This window comes from Protopterus annectens, chromosome 2.part0, assembly GCF_019279795.1.
Source record: "Protopterus annectens isolate FY-2018-M chromosome 2.part0, PAN1.0, whole genome shotgun sequence".
Taxonomy (NCBI): Eukaryota; Metazoa; Chordata; order Ceratodontiformes; family Protopteridae; genus Protopterus; species Protopterus annectens.
This window is the reverse complement of record NC_056728.1, coordinates 118482570-118496882: the sequence shown is the minus strand read 5'-3', so window position 1 is coordinate 118496882 and position 14313 is coordinate 118482570. Positions and strand designations below refer to the sequence as shown.

Sequence of the window (14313 nt, the reverse complement as noted above, 5' to 3'; positions counted from 1 at the left end):
CAGAAGTGGAAGAATTTGCATTCCCCTATACAAAATAGGGTTAATTCAGAAGATATGTGAAGGATTGGAGGCAAAAATTAAAGTGGGAGTATACCTCTGATAAGTTATCTAAACAGAGGAATCAAGCTGCGTTGTCCTCTTTCTCCTTTATTTGCATTATATATAGAGCCATTTGCAAAGAAAATAAGGAACTTAAATTCAAGGATATAATTAGTATTGGAATCGAGCAAAGTTGGCTTTATTTGCAGACAATATTATTTTGTACCTTAAAAAAACAGGAAAGGACATCTCAGTGTTGTAGAGCATTCTGATTCAGTTTCAAAATTTTTTGGGATAAAGAAGTAATGAAGGCATAATAAAGGCTAATAGATATAAACTATGTACCTACACATTAATTGGTTCAGTCCACCCATATTTATGGGGACATGATAAAAGTATTTAGGAGTATGGGTTGCAAAAGACTGTGTTATGGCAGCTAAGGGTATGTGGGAAGAGACTAAAAAGGTAATACAAAAACTGAGAAACTGGAAGCTCTTATTTTATTTATTTATATAGACAGTAAGATGCAAGCATTGAAAAATGTTTTGAGTCCTTTTAGTTTTATATACAGGTAAGGCATATTTTTAACAAGCAGAGGCATAGTTGTGGACAGTAATAAAGAGTTGAAGGATTTTATGTGCAAGGGGAAGAGGGCAAGAGTCACAAGGTGGAAAAGGATGATGATGCTGTCAGGGATTGATAGTATAGGCAAAGAGAGGGGCAAAAAAGAAGGTAGAACAGGTTGGAAAGAGAGATGTTAGGTAAGTAATTTATAAGGAAAACAATGTAAGTACATATCTACTGTATAGCTCCCAAATATGCAACAGAGTCTAGAATATTTAAGATCTTTGCTTGGAATTGTTTGCATAGATATTTTTATAGACTCCCAACAAATTGTTCCTCAGGTAGATGGTAAATGTTGGAGATGTAATGGGGAAGAAAGAAGTAACTGGGAAAGATATGTTTTGGGAGTATAATGAGTTGCCAGACTTCAGAAATTCCCTACAGAGTACTCTTGTTAGAAATATTATGTGAGCAGACTGAGATTTTTTTTTTTTAGCTTGGGCACATGATCTGATTTGCCTAGACAGAGTAAGGCCTTAGTAAGTGTAATTTTGGTGGCTATCGAAAAGCAATTACTTGAAAATGGAAATCAAAGAATAAATCAACTCTTTGAAAGAGTGAATATTGTAACAAAGATAAAAGAATTTGGTGGGTTCTTTAGAAAAGGGGTAGGAACAAACTACCTAGAAAAAAATGGAAATTGTGGGAACAATACATGTTGAGGTTTTGGAGGAGGAGTGAGATTTAAGGAAAGGCAGTAATCGAACAATTTATGTAATGTTGGATTGATTGTATAAATGCATATATGCAATGTATAATGTTTGTAACTGTGAGCATGTTAGCATGGTTTGTTTACTTTTATAAAAATGTATGTTTGACTAAAAAAAGTCCATGTTAAGCATAGCCAAGCTTACCCCAAATTTAACAACATATTTCTAGCATATCAGTACCCCAAGGAGGTTTACATTTACAGTATAGACTTATTCACATCAAAAAGTCACAGGCTGCCCCTGCTCACTAGGGATGTAGGTGCCAAAATGGGGGAAAATTTGTGATTTCCCAATCATTCATCCAATTTATATTTTAATAGGGTTTCACATGGATGGGAAGCCTGTTCCAGAGATCGCATAGTCTTTGAGACATGTACCTGTTTGTCCAGTATTTCCTATTTATGTAACAGGTGTAGGTTTATGTCCTTAGATCTGATGTTAATTGTTCTGCAGATGTGTAACAGATCCATCAGTGTGGGATTAGTGGATGCCTTGTAGGCTAAGCATTGATCTCCATGCAGCAGTCTGTAAGAGACCAAATAGAGAGGGTAGGACTTTGAGACAGTCCACATAGGGCTACTTGTTTACTCCCTGTATTGTTTTTGTGAGGAACCTGTTTTGTCTCTCAAGCTGTCGCAAATGCCCGGAAAGTTACATGCCAAGGGGTACGTAGTAGTCAAAGATTGGTGTGATGAGGGCTGAGTACAGTGGAACAAAGACCTCCTTGAACCCGGATGCCACCACTCCCTTGTTTATATGTTGAGCAACATAGAATTATTATCTGACAACAGAGGAGACATGGTAGTCAAAGATCAGGTTAAGTCAACTTGAGTTCCCAGATCCATGAATACTGGGTCTGATTTTAGGGGTGTATTATTAATTTGGCGATTTCCAGGTGTGTCTGTCTTTCCAGAGATTGTTGTTATGCATTTTTTTGCATTAAGTTTTTATCTATGGCTCTGGCACCAATTGTTTCTGATTCAGGCCCCCTTGAAGGGTATTTTTGTCTTTTGGGGATTCAGTGACTGCACCTATTTCACAATCATCTGCATGCTTATTCAGCCAGAGGCCCTTGAAATTTACTTTGACTTCAGGGAAGTAGATGACAAAAAGGAGAGGCCCCAACTCCCAGTCTCTCTGGGTATGTGGTAGTGATGGGCCTGTTTGTGGAGGTGGATTCCACTGTCTTAACTTCTTGTGTATGCCAGTTGAGACTACATCTTGTGGTAGATGGGTTCATGTTTAATTTTGTAAAGTTTATCTATATAGTGCCTGAGTGAGGTATTGTCGAACATCTTAGCCATTTCAGGGTTGGCAATGTGCACTGTTTTGCTCTTATCCATAACTTCATAGGTTGGTACTAGGGTATCAGCCCTAGGGGCCTATACAAGCCTAGCCGTAATAATTCCCTGGCTATTTCTTCCCGCACTATTTACTTCCCTGGACCCCTGTCTAGCAGAGCGACTGACGTGATCCCCGGGGTGAATTTCCTTTCTCCCATCCAATCGTCAAGGTTCGTTTCGAAGAGGGCCAAAGAGGCACTCTGCTTGACATGTATGGGAAATCTATTCCAGAGTCTGGGGAGTTTCTTGGTCAGGAACCTATCCCTCCAGCATGTTTTGTTTATTGTGATGACAAGGTTTAGATCCCTGGAGCGTGTGGCACTGAGGGATGGGGATTTCTTTAAGTGTAGCATGTCCAACAGCTCTGGGTTTGACATGGCCTTGTATGTTAAGCAGAGATCGCCTCTGAGTAGATGATATGCGATAGAGTATAGCTGGAGTTTTTTAAGGCGGTCAGCGTAGGGCATCTGCTTTAGGCCTGTGATTCTTTTAGTGAGGTATTTCTGTGGCCTTTCCAGTTGTTGCATATGTCTTGAGCAGTACATACCAAACGGGGCATTGTATTCTATAATGGGTCTAATGAGGGATGAGTACAGTGGGACAATGACCTCCTTTTTTCTGGATAAATAGCCCTTAATGATGAGGTGTGCCACATAGAAGGATTTCCCGACTGTTGTGGCGATGTGGTTATCGAAGGCGAGACCACTGTCCACCTGTGTCCCTAAGTCTCTTATCACACTTTCGGTGTTTAATGTAACTGCCACCTATATGTTAATTCACGGGAATATGTTTTTTCCCAAAGCGGATAACTGTACATTTCTTGGCATTGAGCTTGAGCCCATGGCTTTGGCACCAAGCATCTGTTTCTGTAAGGCCCTTTTGTAGAGTATCCACATCATTTGGGGATTCAGTAATGGCTCCCAATTTGCAGTCATCTGCAAACTTTGTTAGCCAGAGTCCCTTAGTGTTGGCCTGTACTTCAGAGAAGTAGATGCCAAACAAGAGCGGTCCCAGGACTGAACCCTGTGGTACTCCACTTGTCACTTGTCTGGAGCTGGATTTGGAGATTTGGAGTCGGCTACTTTTACAGTGTGGGTTCTGTCATTAAGCCAGTTAGCAACCCATCGGGTGACGTAGGGATTAATGCCCAGCTTATTACGTTTATATGTGATTCCAGAGTGGGGGATGGTGTCAAAGGCCTTGGCAAGGTCTAGATAGGCTGTGTGGACTACTTTACCCTTGGCCATGGCTCTGGAGACTGATTCGAAGAAGTCAGTCAGGTTCAGGAGACAAGATTGGCCCTTCACGAACCCAAACTGGGTGGGGTCTAGTGTTTGAAGGTTGCCAATGTCTTTGTTTATAAGTTACATGATAATACGCTCCATTTGCAGATAAGGCTCGTCAGACTGATGGGACGGTAGTTTCCGGGATCCAAGGTGGATCCCCCTTGTGGAGCGGGATAACTGTAGCTCTGCTCCACTCAGTGGGCATGAAACCTGAGGTGAGGCTATGATTAAACATGACACTTAGGTGAGGTGCCAATTCATATTGTAGTTCATGTAGTACACAGCCCAGGATGTCATCTGGTCCCATGGATGCTGTATTCTTAGCTTTGGAGAGTGTGTTTTTTACCTATGTGGCTTTATTACCGGAATTTGGCAATCTTCCGGTATTGAGATGGGCCATTTAGGGGGTGAGAGGGGGTGAAGTTGGCACTGAATTGATCTGCCAGGATATTGGCAATATCCTTGGGATCAGTAGATTTAATGCCATTCTGTTTTAGCTCAGAGTAGATCTGAGCATTGCTATTTAGATTCTTGACATAGTTATAGAATACCTTGTGGTTGTCTTTGGAATCTTTGGCAATTTTATTTTCATAACTAGCTTTGGAGGATTTTATGAGGGATCTCAGTTTCTTACTGAGGCTGGTAATGGAGTTTTTTGCATCCTGGGATTTTCCTCTTTTCTTCAACAGGTTCTTCCTTTTGTTGTAAAGTTTGTTTATGGCAGGGGACCACCAGACTGGCTTCCTTTTTTTGGATGAGAGCATCTTCCTAGTGCTTTGCAGCAGGTATTAGAGCAAGTGCTAGTCACAGGGATGCTTAAAGGTAAGTTGAAAAAAAAAATGAACACTGCAGTGTGCACTAGAGAAGTTAGATGTGAAAGTAGGTAACTTAAGTTTTACCTGTTTAAAAAGTTAAGGTTTAGTGGAGAGTTACTATTTTTAAAACCACAAGATGGATTGAAAGAGTTGGTCACTTTTGTATTCTGGTACTATGGAATACAGTAGGATGGCCAATAAGTTTAATAGTTGAAGGGGAGGGATTTCAAAAATGATGATTTTGTGATTACTCACACAAGCCAGTGAAAGTAGAGAGGAAATGAGATATATGGTCAGATTAACATAAGAGGCAGGCAACTAGAAAGACAGTGGTATTTAACAAGACAACTGTAACTGGGTGGGAGGGAGGGCGGGAAAAAAATTCTGCCTGACTCAGAAGAGAGAGAGCTGTGGTCTCTTTTGAAGTTTTAATATGCTGTTAAAGCAGAATGCAAGTAAAACACAAGGTAAAGAAAACAAACCACAGTATTCAAAATATAAAAAGGCAATAAAGTAATACAAAATACAAAAAATAAAAGCAAAGTAACCTTTCCTTCACAGCAAAGTGTAGCAGAGTCTGGATGTGCCTTTCTGGTAAAGCTCTGAAATATTTTATTTTACCCCTTAAATAGAAGGTTTAGTTCCTAGTTCCACCTCCTCAGTTCACAAATGATTAACCTTAAGTGACCGCTTCTATCTTATGAAGGAGTCCTTAATTGATCAGTTCTAATTTCTGCCTGACTCAGAAGAGACAGAGCTGTGGTCTCTTTTGAAGTTTTAATATTCTGTTAAAGCAGAATGCAAGTAAAACACCAGGTGAAGAAAACAAACCACAGTATTCAAAATATAAAAAGGCAATAAAGTAATACAAACAATAAAAGCAAGATAACCTTTCTTCACAGCAAAGTGTAGCAGAGTCTGGATGAGCCTTTCTGGTAAAGATTTAGCCTTTCTGGTAAAGCTTTAGTCACTTTCTCGAAGAAGTCCACCAGGTTAAGTAGGCATACCCTGCCTTTGAGAAATTATAACTGGGAAGGGTCCAGTGTTTGTAGGTTTCTTATGTTGTTTATCAGATCCATGATAATTCTTCCAATGGCCTTGCATATGAGACTAGTGGGTCTACAGTTCCCTGGGTCTTTGGAAGATCCCCCCATCATGTAGAAGAATAACTGTTGCAATCCTGTATTTGTGAGGCATGACAACTGTCTGGAGGCTATGATTAGAGAAGCTAGCGGACCCTGAGGGTTGTTACTTTTAATGTCTGTAGGCCCACAGGAGCAGAAAAGAGCCAAAGACATTGTCAGTACAGACTAGGTCTCCCTGCCTCTTTGTTCATGGAAGCTGCAGAAAGTCCATGGAGATTTCTAGTCATCTTAAAACTACTTTATGATTTATGTAACACATTTCCCTCAGATTTCACGTACACCTCCACCATGAAATCAGCAGCAAAAGGAATAGTAGTTATAGAATTTTGTGTATGTTTACTTAAAGGCTAAAATAAATAATTTACCAAGAAGAGTAAATGTTTTTTTTTTCAGGTATTGCAGAATGCTCCTGATGAAGTCTTAGTAGTTGCATCCTCGACACTGTGTAATCTTCTTCTTGAATTCTCTCCAAGTAAAGAGGTTGGTAAAATTGTCTGATAGTACATAATCTTCTGTAAACTGCATCTACAGCTTTTAGTATGTCCTTGCAGACTAAGCTACCATTAGAATTGATAAGCATTTGTGGACACATTTAAAAATATGTGCATTGAAAAATTGAGTGACCATCACCTGTCTGGCAGCCACCATAGTCTTATAAACAGAAACCTGCATTTTTCAGATTAATGTTGTTGTAGGAAAGCATATATGATTCGGAGTATTGCTGAAGGTGGATGTCCGTCATCATCCAAAATAGATTCTACAGTTAGGTGTGTCCTAGACCACATGCTGTAACCTTGCACAATGTATTTAGAAGAAAGGTTCATTTTAACTGCCTGATCAAAATGATCTCCCTCCCTGTTTGTCTTCTGCATTGCTTTATCTGCTATTTTGCATATTTTCCTCAATTTTGTTTTTTCAGCAGAAAGTAAATAGCCTAATTTTCCACATGATGAATTTGATGAATGACCCCTGAGAGTGTCACCAGCATTTCCTTTTGTTAATGGCTAATACCTCCAGCGATACATTCTTAATGAATATTTTGTGTGAGGGGAGATCATTATTTTGTTTGTCAAATCTGTTGCTAGATCGCATCCTGGGCACAATGACCCTAGTTTGATGCCTTTTGATAAACAAAAAAAAAAAGCTTGAAGAAAAATCATACTTTCTGTGTGTGCTGTAAACCGTAGCAAGGAACATCTTTGCTACAGTCTAGTAAAGCTCCTTGGTGCAGTTTCAGAAAGAACCTGAGACTTTTCCAAGAAGTTCCTTGCTCAGTTCGTAAGAAGCATTTAATCTAATTTATCCAGCCCTAATTTCAGTCATGGCTGCTGTACTGCTACAGCTGTTCCTACAAGGACAGATCAGGAACAGTTCTCTTTCAGAGTAAATTGATGACAAATCCCCCTAACTGCTTGCACTTAGGTCATTCACCCCCCCCCTTTGTTTTTTAATAAAAAAAATTAAGTAGGACAGCAAAATGCTTGTTAGCATACATGGAACGTCGTTGATATTTCTTCTTCCACTTGTAATTCTGATAGAGTATTCTTGAAAAAATAAAAGAATCACTCAGAGATAAAGACAGACTTGAGGTGAATACAGCCATTTCATCTGCAAGTCTGTGAGTACTTGTGGGCGTTGAATTTCTAGTTGAGCCACTATACTTTGAGAGGCGAAGCCTGCACTTGTTCACTTTTTTGAGGAATGATTGGGAGAGGAGACTGTTATGGCAAGCTGTCTTACTAAGAAATGACCAGTCTTAAAAAAACTCATTCATTTCATGTGGGCGGGGGGCAAATATGAGCCCTGTGTTGTAGGTGAATCCTAATTATTCTTCCATTCCTTTGCAAGAGTTAGTTGATGGAGTGTAGTCCAGCTTCTGGTCCTGTGGGGAAGTGTGACGCCCCTTCACTGGTCCAGTAGTCAAGGAGCTTCAATCCTCAACCACTAGCACCAGTGAGGGACATGCACATTGGGAGGATGACAGGTATACATACACAGTACAGTACAATTTCCTTTAAGAGCACACAGAGATAACAGTCAGTCTGGGGCAACACAGTGACAACAGAGTTGAGAATCACAGGAAATATTTTAAAACAACATTGCAGGACCGTCTCAAATAAATACAGAAAACATCTTAATCTATAGCACATTGTTTCTATATTACTGTCCTACCGCACTGATTTACCTTTAGTATAATTATTCCCTCTTCTGTTGATTCCCTAGCCTGTCTTAGCATCAGTCTCTGAAAAGAAGCCCCTACTTTTCACTTGATATTACATACACCTGGTGCTTGCTTGCAGCCTTATGTAAGTCATAGTGGCTGTATCCTCACTGATAATTTTTTTGTTGAATTTCTCTTGTGCCTATTTCTACTTCTCAGCTCTGCCCGCTCCATTCGACCTCCGGGCTTACTGCACTCCCCTACCCTGCCCCCAAATCCCAAACGCCCTACTACTTCCACACTTGTAATCACATAGCCACTCCCTATCCCTCTTCAGTCTTTCAAACCTCACCCATCCCACATCTCTATTAACTATTCTCCCCCAAGGTAGTTATTCCTCCTCGTCATCTCTCTATTCAAACATCCTCTCTACTACACCTAAACTTTCTAACATAACCCAACTATTCACATATCCCAGCTTCCCCTAGAGCACATCATATCTCCACCCTGCAGTACATTAATTATGTACACTATACCACCAAAGTCAGTACTCTCAATACCTCTTCTCTCCTCCCTGTTACTTCTGCTCCACCTTACCTTCCTCCCTGACCTCGCTCATTCCCCCTTACCCCAAAAAAGAACCCTTCTATTCTGGCTTCATTTCCCCTCATCTCTTCCTTCTAATCATTCACTCCTCTTCAACAGAAAACTACTACCCACCTTTTGCATAGTCCCTGTCCCCAAAAAATCTTTATCCCATTCTTTCTTCTCCCATGAACCCCAGTTCTAGTGTCTCTACAAAACATTTATCCCTCCTCCTTGAACTTATCTCAATTCTCTTGTCCGGAGACATACACCCAAACCGTGGTCCCCCTGCCAACCAGAATACCAACTAAACTGCTGCTCCATCACCCTCTTTCCACAAGTCTCTCCTTTTCACTACTGTCAGTGCCCAAAGCCTTGGTAAAAAAAATTGCCCAACTTCCATGCCTGGCTGTTTCACAACCAGCTTGACATTGTATCAATCTCTGAAACATGGCTCAAACTCCACCTAAAAGACTCTGAAATCACCCCTCCCAACTATAGAATCATAAGAAATTACATAATACAAAAGAAAAGAGGTGGTGGAGTAACCCTACATTTCTCTTCCTCTCTAACAGTGACTCCTTACACCAGCCCTATACCCCAATTCTCTACAGCCGAAATAACCCTAGCCCTCCTAAAAATCAACAACCACAAAAACCATAGTTATAGTTGCCCTGTACATCCCACCTGGAAATAACATCCCCATACTTGAGGATATCCTCTGATGTGAGAGTGTTCAATCTCGCCGTTTGTTCTTACACATGGGTGTCGGAGCCGATCCTCGGCTCCGAGTCGGCCGCTTAGCAAAGCTATGCATCTAGGAGAAGCTCGAGACCAACCTACCTCCCACAATTCCCTCTGCCTGTACCTCAGATCTAGTTTGCCGCTGCAATCGATCGCATCGAATTTTGAGAGCTCTGACCAACTTTGGGAAGATAAGATACTTCTAATTATATTTCTTGTGAAATTTTCTATTTGTTTTGAGGAAACTTTCCTTAGTGTGTGTGTGTGTGTGTGTGTGTTTCTAGTTCAACTTCGCTTTTTTCTATATATAATTTTTATAGTTATATACATTGTTTCCCTCAGGCCTAACCCTCATAGTTTAGGGTTGATATTGATATTGATATTGATAGTATTCTGTGTTTGTGGACTTGAGTCCAACCTTTTCAGACTGTTATTTGTTATAGTTGTTTGCTTTTTCTTCAGGATATGTCTGAAAAAGCTAAGTCGGGATTTAAGAGGTGTCAGTGTGGGCAAAAGATGTCTGTCACTGACAACCACAGCTTCTGTGTCTACTGTCTTGGCCCTCTCCATCTACAAGAAGACTGCTCTATTTGTCATTCCTTTAGTGGAAGGGTCATGACAGATAGACGCAGGAAGCTTATGGATAAGGGGTCTTTTGAAGCCTTCCTTCCAAGAAGAGCTTGACAAGTCAGACCAGGCTTCTAAGTCCTCGAAGGGATCGAAGACATTGGAGCCCATGTCATCGGCTCCGACTTCTTCGTTTAAAGTTCGTTCACCGGTTCCACAGGCTTCGGGGCCGAGTGTCAAGCTTCTTACTGTCACCGAGCCTCGAGTCTTGGAACCGGTGTCGGAGCTTCCACCTCCTGCCTTATTGAGGTCGGTACCGTCCTCGGTTTCTTCGACCCGTTCTTCCAGGCCCCTCTCTGACACCGACGTAGATCGTGTGGTGCAGAAGTTAATGGAGAACACGGCCTTGTCCAAGCTCATTTCGGTCTCCTCCCAGTTGGTGTCGAGACTCGAAGGCCTTCCCTTACCTCCATCTGACCCTCCTCCGAGGCCTACACAGCTATCGGAGCCGAGAGATGTTGATCTGATGATTGTGGAGCCCTTGGTGCCGGAACCGTCCCTTCCTCGGTCGGCACCGTTGACTCGAACCGATCTTTCGGTACCGACTCTCCCCCTCGGTGCCTTGGCACGGATCATTTTGGCTCCGTCCTCGGGGTCGATACCCTTGGCATCCGCGTTGGAGACATTTCCGCGTTCCTCGGAACCGGAAGACTCTTAGACTCGGGGTCCAGGGGCCTTTGACCTCATGAGGAAGGTGTTGTCTTCTCAGACAACCACGTCAACAGAAACAACTTCTCTCTCACATAAAGGTCCGTTGTCTACTTCTGCACCCACGGCTACCCACAAGCGTAGAGCACCAGTGTCTCAGCCACTCCCAGAGGGAGCCCCTTCTTCCTCGGAGGCCTCATCGGAAGCCCCTCCTGATGACGTTCCGAGGAAAAAGTTGTGCAAGAGGAGGCACTTAGATTCTCCACAAGAATCTTTAACATCGGATACTGACTTAGATGAGTCAGAAGGGTCCCCGAAATCACCATCAGAGGATGTCTCCTTTGCTGACATCCTGGAGATCCTGAAGCAGAGAGGTGATTGGCAGGCCCTACCCCCTTCTGAGGATCAGTCGGTTCTGCTGAAGGCATTTGGTACTCGCCCTTCCTCCTCCTGGGTCACTCCGCCCTTCTATGAGTTAATGGAGTTAATTGCTCGAAGGGCGTGGGAGACTCCTGACACAGTGGAGCCTGTTCCCAGGAAACCTAACAAGTACATAACTGCCCCTCAGGACAAGTCTTACCTTACTAAGGGAGTTCCAGTGGACGCTATGGTGGTGGCCGCAGACACTAAAAAGGAGATGTCCGAATCTTCCTCATCTGTCCATCCCCCTAACAGAGACTCGAGGACCATGGACAGATATGGGAAGCGCATTTTCAGTTCAGTGACTTTCTCTATGTGATGGTTGAACTACTTGACGCATTTACACGATTACAGAGGGATCTAGTCAAAGAGTTGGGAGATACCCTCCAGGGTAATACAGATGCTGCTGTCTCGGACAAAGTGACAGCACAACTCAACACCCTTACATCCATAGTGAACTCGTCCATGAGGCTCATCTCGTATGCGGCCGAGGGGTTGAGTAGGGCTGCAGCTTCAGCGATTGCTCTTCGTAGACAATCCTGGATGTGGCTGTGCTCCTTTGCGGAAGCCTTCAAGTCTTCCGTTACTAACGCCCCCTTTGATGGTGCCACTCTTTTTGGCCCCAAAGTAAAGGAGACCCTAACCCAGTGTGAACAGGAGGGAAAGACTCTGTCTGCTGTCGGAGTCCGTTTTTCCACCCCATCCAGACCGTACCCCAAAGGGCAACGAGGTGGAAAGATGTGGTTTCGTAAACCCCAGGGTTCTTTCCCAGGCACACAGGGTGATGCCCCCTCCAGAGGCAGAGGGGGGGGCAGAGGTGGAAGATGCCGCCCTGGCGGCAGAGGGGGTCCGCAGAACCAAGGTGACAGGGATACCATCCCTGGGAAGCCTTTCCAGCACTCCAGAGAGGAGGCCCGACTGTCCTGCTCTGGAGGCAGTCGGGGGTCGCTTAGCTTTATACCCTCAGGCCTGGCAAAGCCTTACTTCAGACAATTGGGTAAAAAGCATTACCAGAGGTTACAAAATTCCCTTTGTATTTCCCCCATTACCACAAAAAAGATTCCCAGATGTACCACCCCATCTGCGAAAACCTGCAGCTATAGAAATCTCAAAGCTGCTAGAAAAAAAAGAGTCATCCAACCAGTCCCGGCGGACCAAAGAGGATCCGGAACTTACTCAAGGTTCTTTTTAGTTCCAAAAAAGACAGGGGACTGGAGGCCAATTCTGGACCTAAGCACTCTCAATACATTTGTGCAGAAAGAAAAGTTCCGGATGGTCACGCTTCAATCGATCCTTCCGTTTTTGCAGAAGAACGACTGGATGTGCTCAGTAGATCTCAGGGATGCCTACTACCACATCAAAATGGCCAGAGTGTCCAGAGATCACCTGCACTTCCGGCTGGGAGCCAGCCACTTTCAGTTTCGGGCCCTGCCCTTTGGTCTAACCTCAGCCCCCAGGGTTTTCACCAAATGCATGGCAGTGGTAGCGTCTCACTTGAGACGCCTAGGATTCCAGGTGTTTCTGTATCTGGACGACTGGCTCCTTACTGCCACCACCGAGCGTCAACTGATACAGGCCAGGGACTACACAATCAGCCTTTGTGCTCAGCTAGGGATTTCGATAAATTTCGAAAAATCTGCGTTACAGCCCTCGCAACATATTTCATTTATAGGTGCAGATCTAGATACCCGTTCTATGCTACTAAAACTGCCCCTCACAAGAATATCTTCCCTGCAAGATCACGTATCTCGTCTACTATTGTCCAAAAAGTCCCCAGCCAATCTAGTCCTGAAAGTCTTAGGGCTCATGTCAGCTTCCCTCATTGCAGTTCCCATGGGGAGGCTACACATGAGAGTTCTCCAGTGGCTGCTGTTCGCACAGTGGTCATTCCAGCAGTTACCCCTGACACACGAGATTCACATAACGAATACCTGCAAAGCACACCTGTCTTGGTGGTTACAGAATCACAACTTCTTCAGCGGCCGTCCGTTTGTGTTACCCAAACCAACAGCCACAGTGACCACGGATGCTTCCCTGATGGGGTGGGGGGGCATCTTTCAGGGACAGACTGTCCAAGGCGAATGGTCCAGCTTAGAGTACAACCTGCACATAAATGTTCTAGAGATGAGGGCAGTGTTCCTAGCATTGCAACACTTCTCCCCCCTTCTACCTCTAGGGACCATTGCAGTACAGACGGACAACATGTCCGTAGTCTGCTACATAAACAAACAAGGAGGAACCAAGTCTTACCAGTTGTGCAGAGAGGCCATGAGAATTTGGCAATGGGCAGAATCCACGGGTCGCTTTCTAATAGCAATGCACATCCCAGGGCTATCCAACGTCATAGCGGACAGGTTGAGCAGAGCCATCCTGTTACCTCACGAGTGGTCCCTCAATCAGAAAGTGGCGGAAAGGATTTTCCGCAAATGGGGCAGCCTTGCTGCGATCTGTTTGCATCTCCAATGAACACCAAGTGCAGAAGCTACTTTGCCCTTTTACCCCCTCCAGGGGATGTCCCCAGGGACGCTCTGATTCACGATTGGCCCCCGGGTCTCCTGTACGCCTTCCCTCCTATACCACTGATCCCAAAATTTCTTCAGAAAGCCAAGGACCAGGAGAGGACTATAATTCTCATTGCCCCATTCTGGCCTCGACAGATTTGGTTCCCCTTTCTTCAAGCCCACCAAATGCATGAGCCCTGGATTCTGGACCCAGTGCCAGACTTGCTGACTCATACGTCAGGAGCTCCTCACCCGTCGCTCCTATCCCTCAAGTTAGCAGCTTGGCTGCTCCGCTTCCCTACTTAGCCAGGTCTGATCTTCTCTCTCCGGCGGTTCAGGACATTCTGGTCGCCTCTCACAAGGCTTCCACTACCAAAATCTACACCAGTAAGTGGAAACGTTTCATCTACTGGGCGACTACACAGCACTTGGATCCCTTAGTAGCCCCTCTGAACAAGATTTTGGAGTTCATGTCCATGCTATTTCATCAAGGAGCATCTACTGCCACTTTAAAAGTTCAGTTGGCCGCTATTTCTAACTTTCATGTAGGAGAAAACGGAGCTCCCATTATGGCTCATAGGCTTTGTAAAGCCTTCATGAAAGGATCTTTTCATCTCAGGCCAACAGTTAGGTTACCTACAGCTCCTTGGAATCTAAATTTGCTC

At 43.8% G+C, this 14313-nt stretch overlaps 1 protein-coding gene across 1 annotated transcript in view; it reads left to right on the top strand.

The window, feature by feature from the left end:
• Positions 1-14313, top strand: part of LOC122792989 (armadillo repeat-containing protein 8) — a 1754692-nt gene that overhangs the window by 857418 nt on the left and 882961 nt on the right. Inside the window, exon 5 of the mRNA XM_044060608.1 lies at positions 6356-6442. Coding sequence (XP_043916543.1) covers positions 6356-6442 — 87 coding nt within the window. The remainder of the gene's footprint in view (positions 1-6355; positions 6443-14313) is intronic.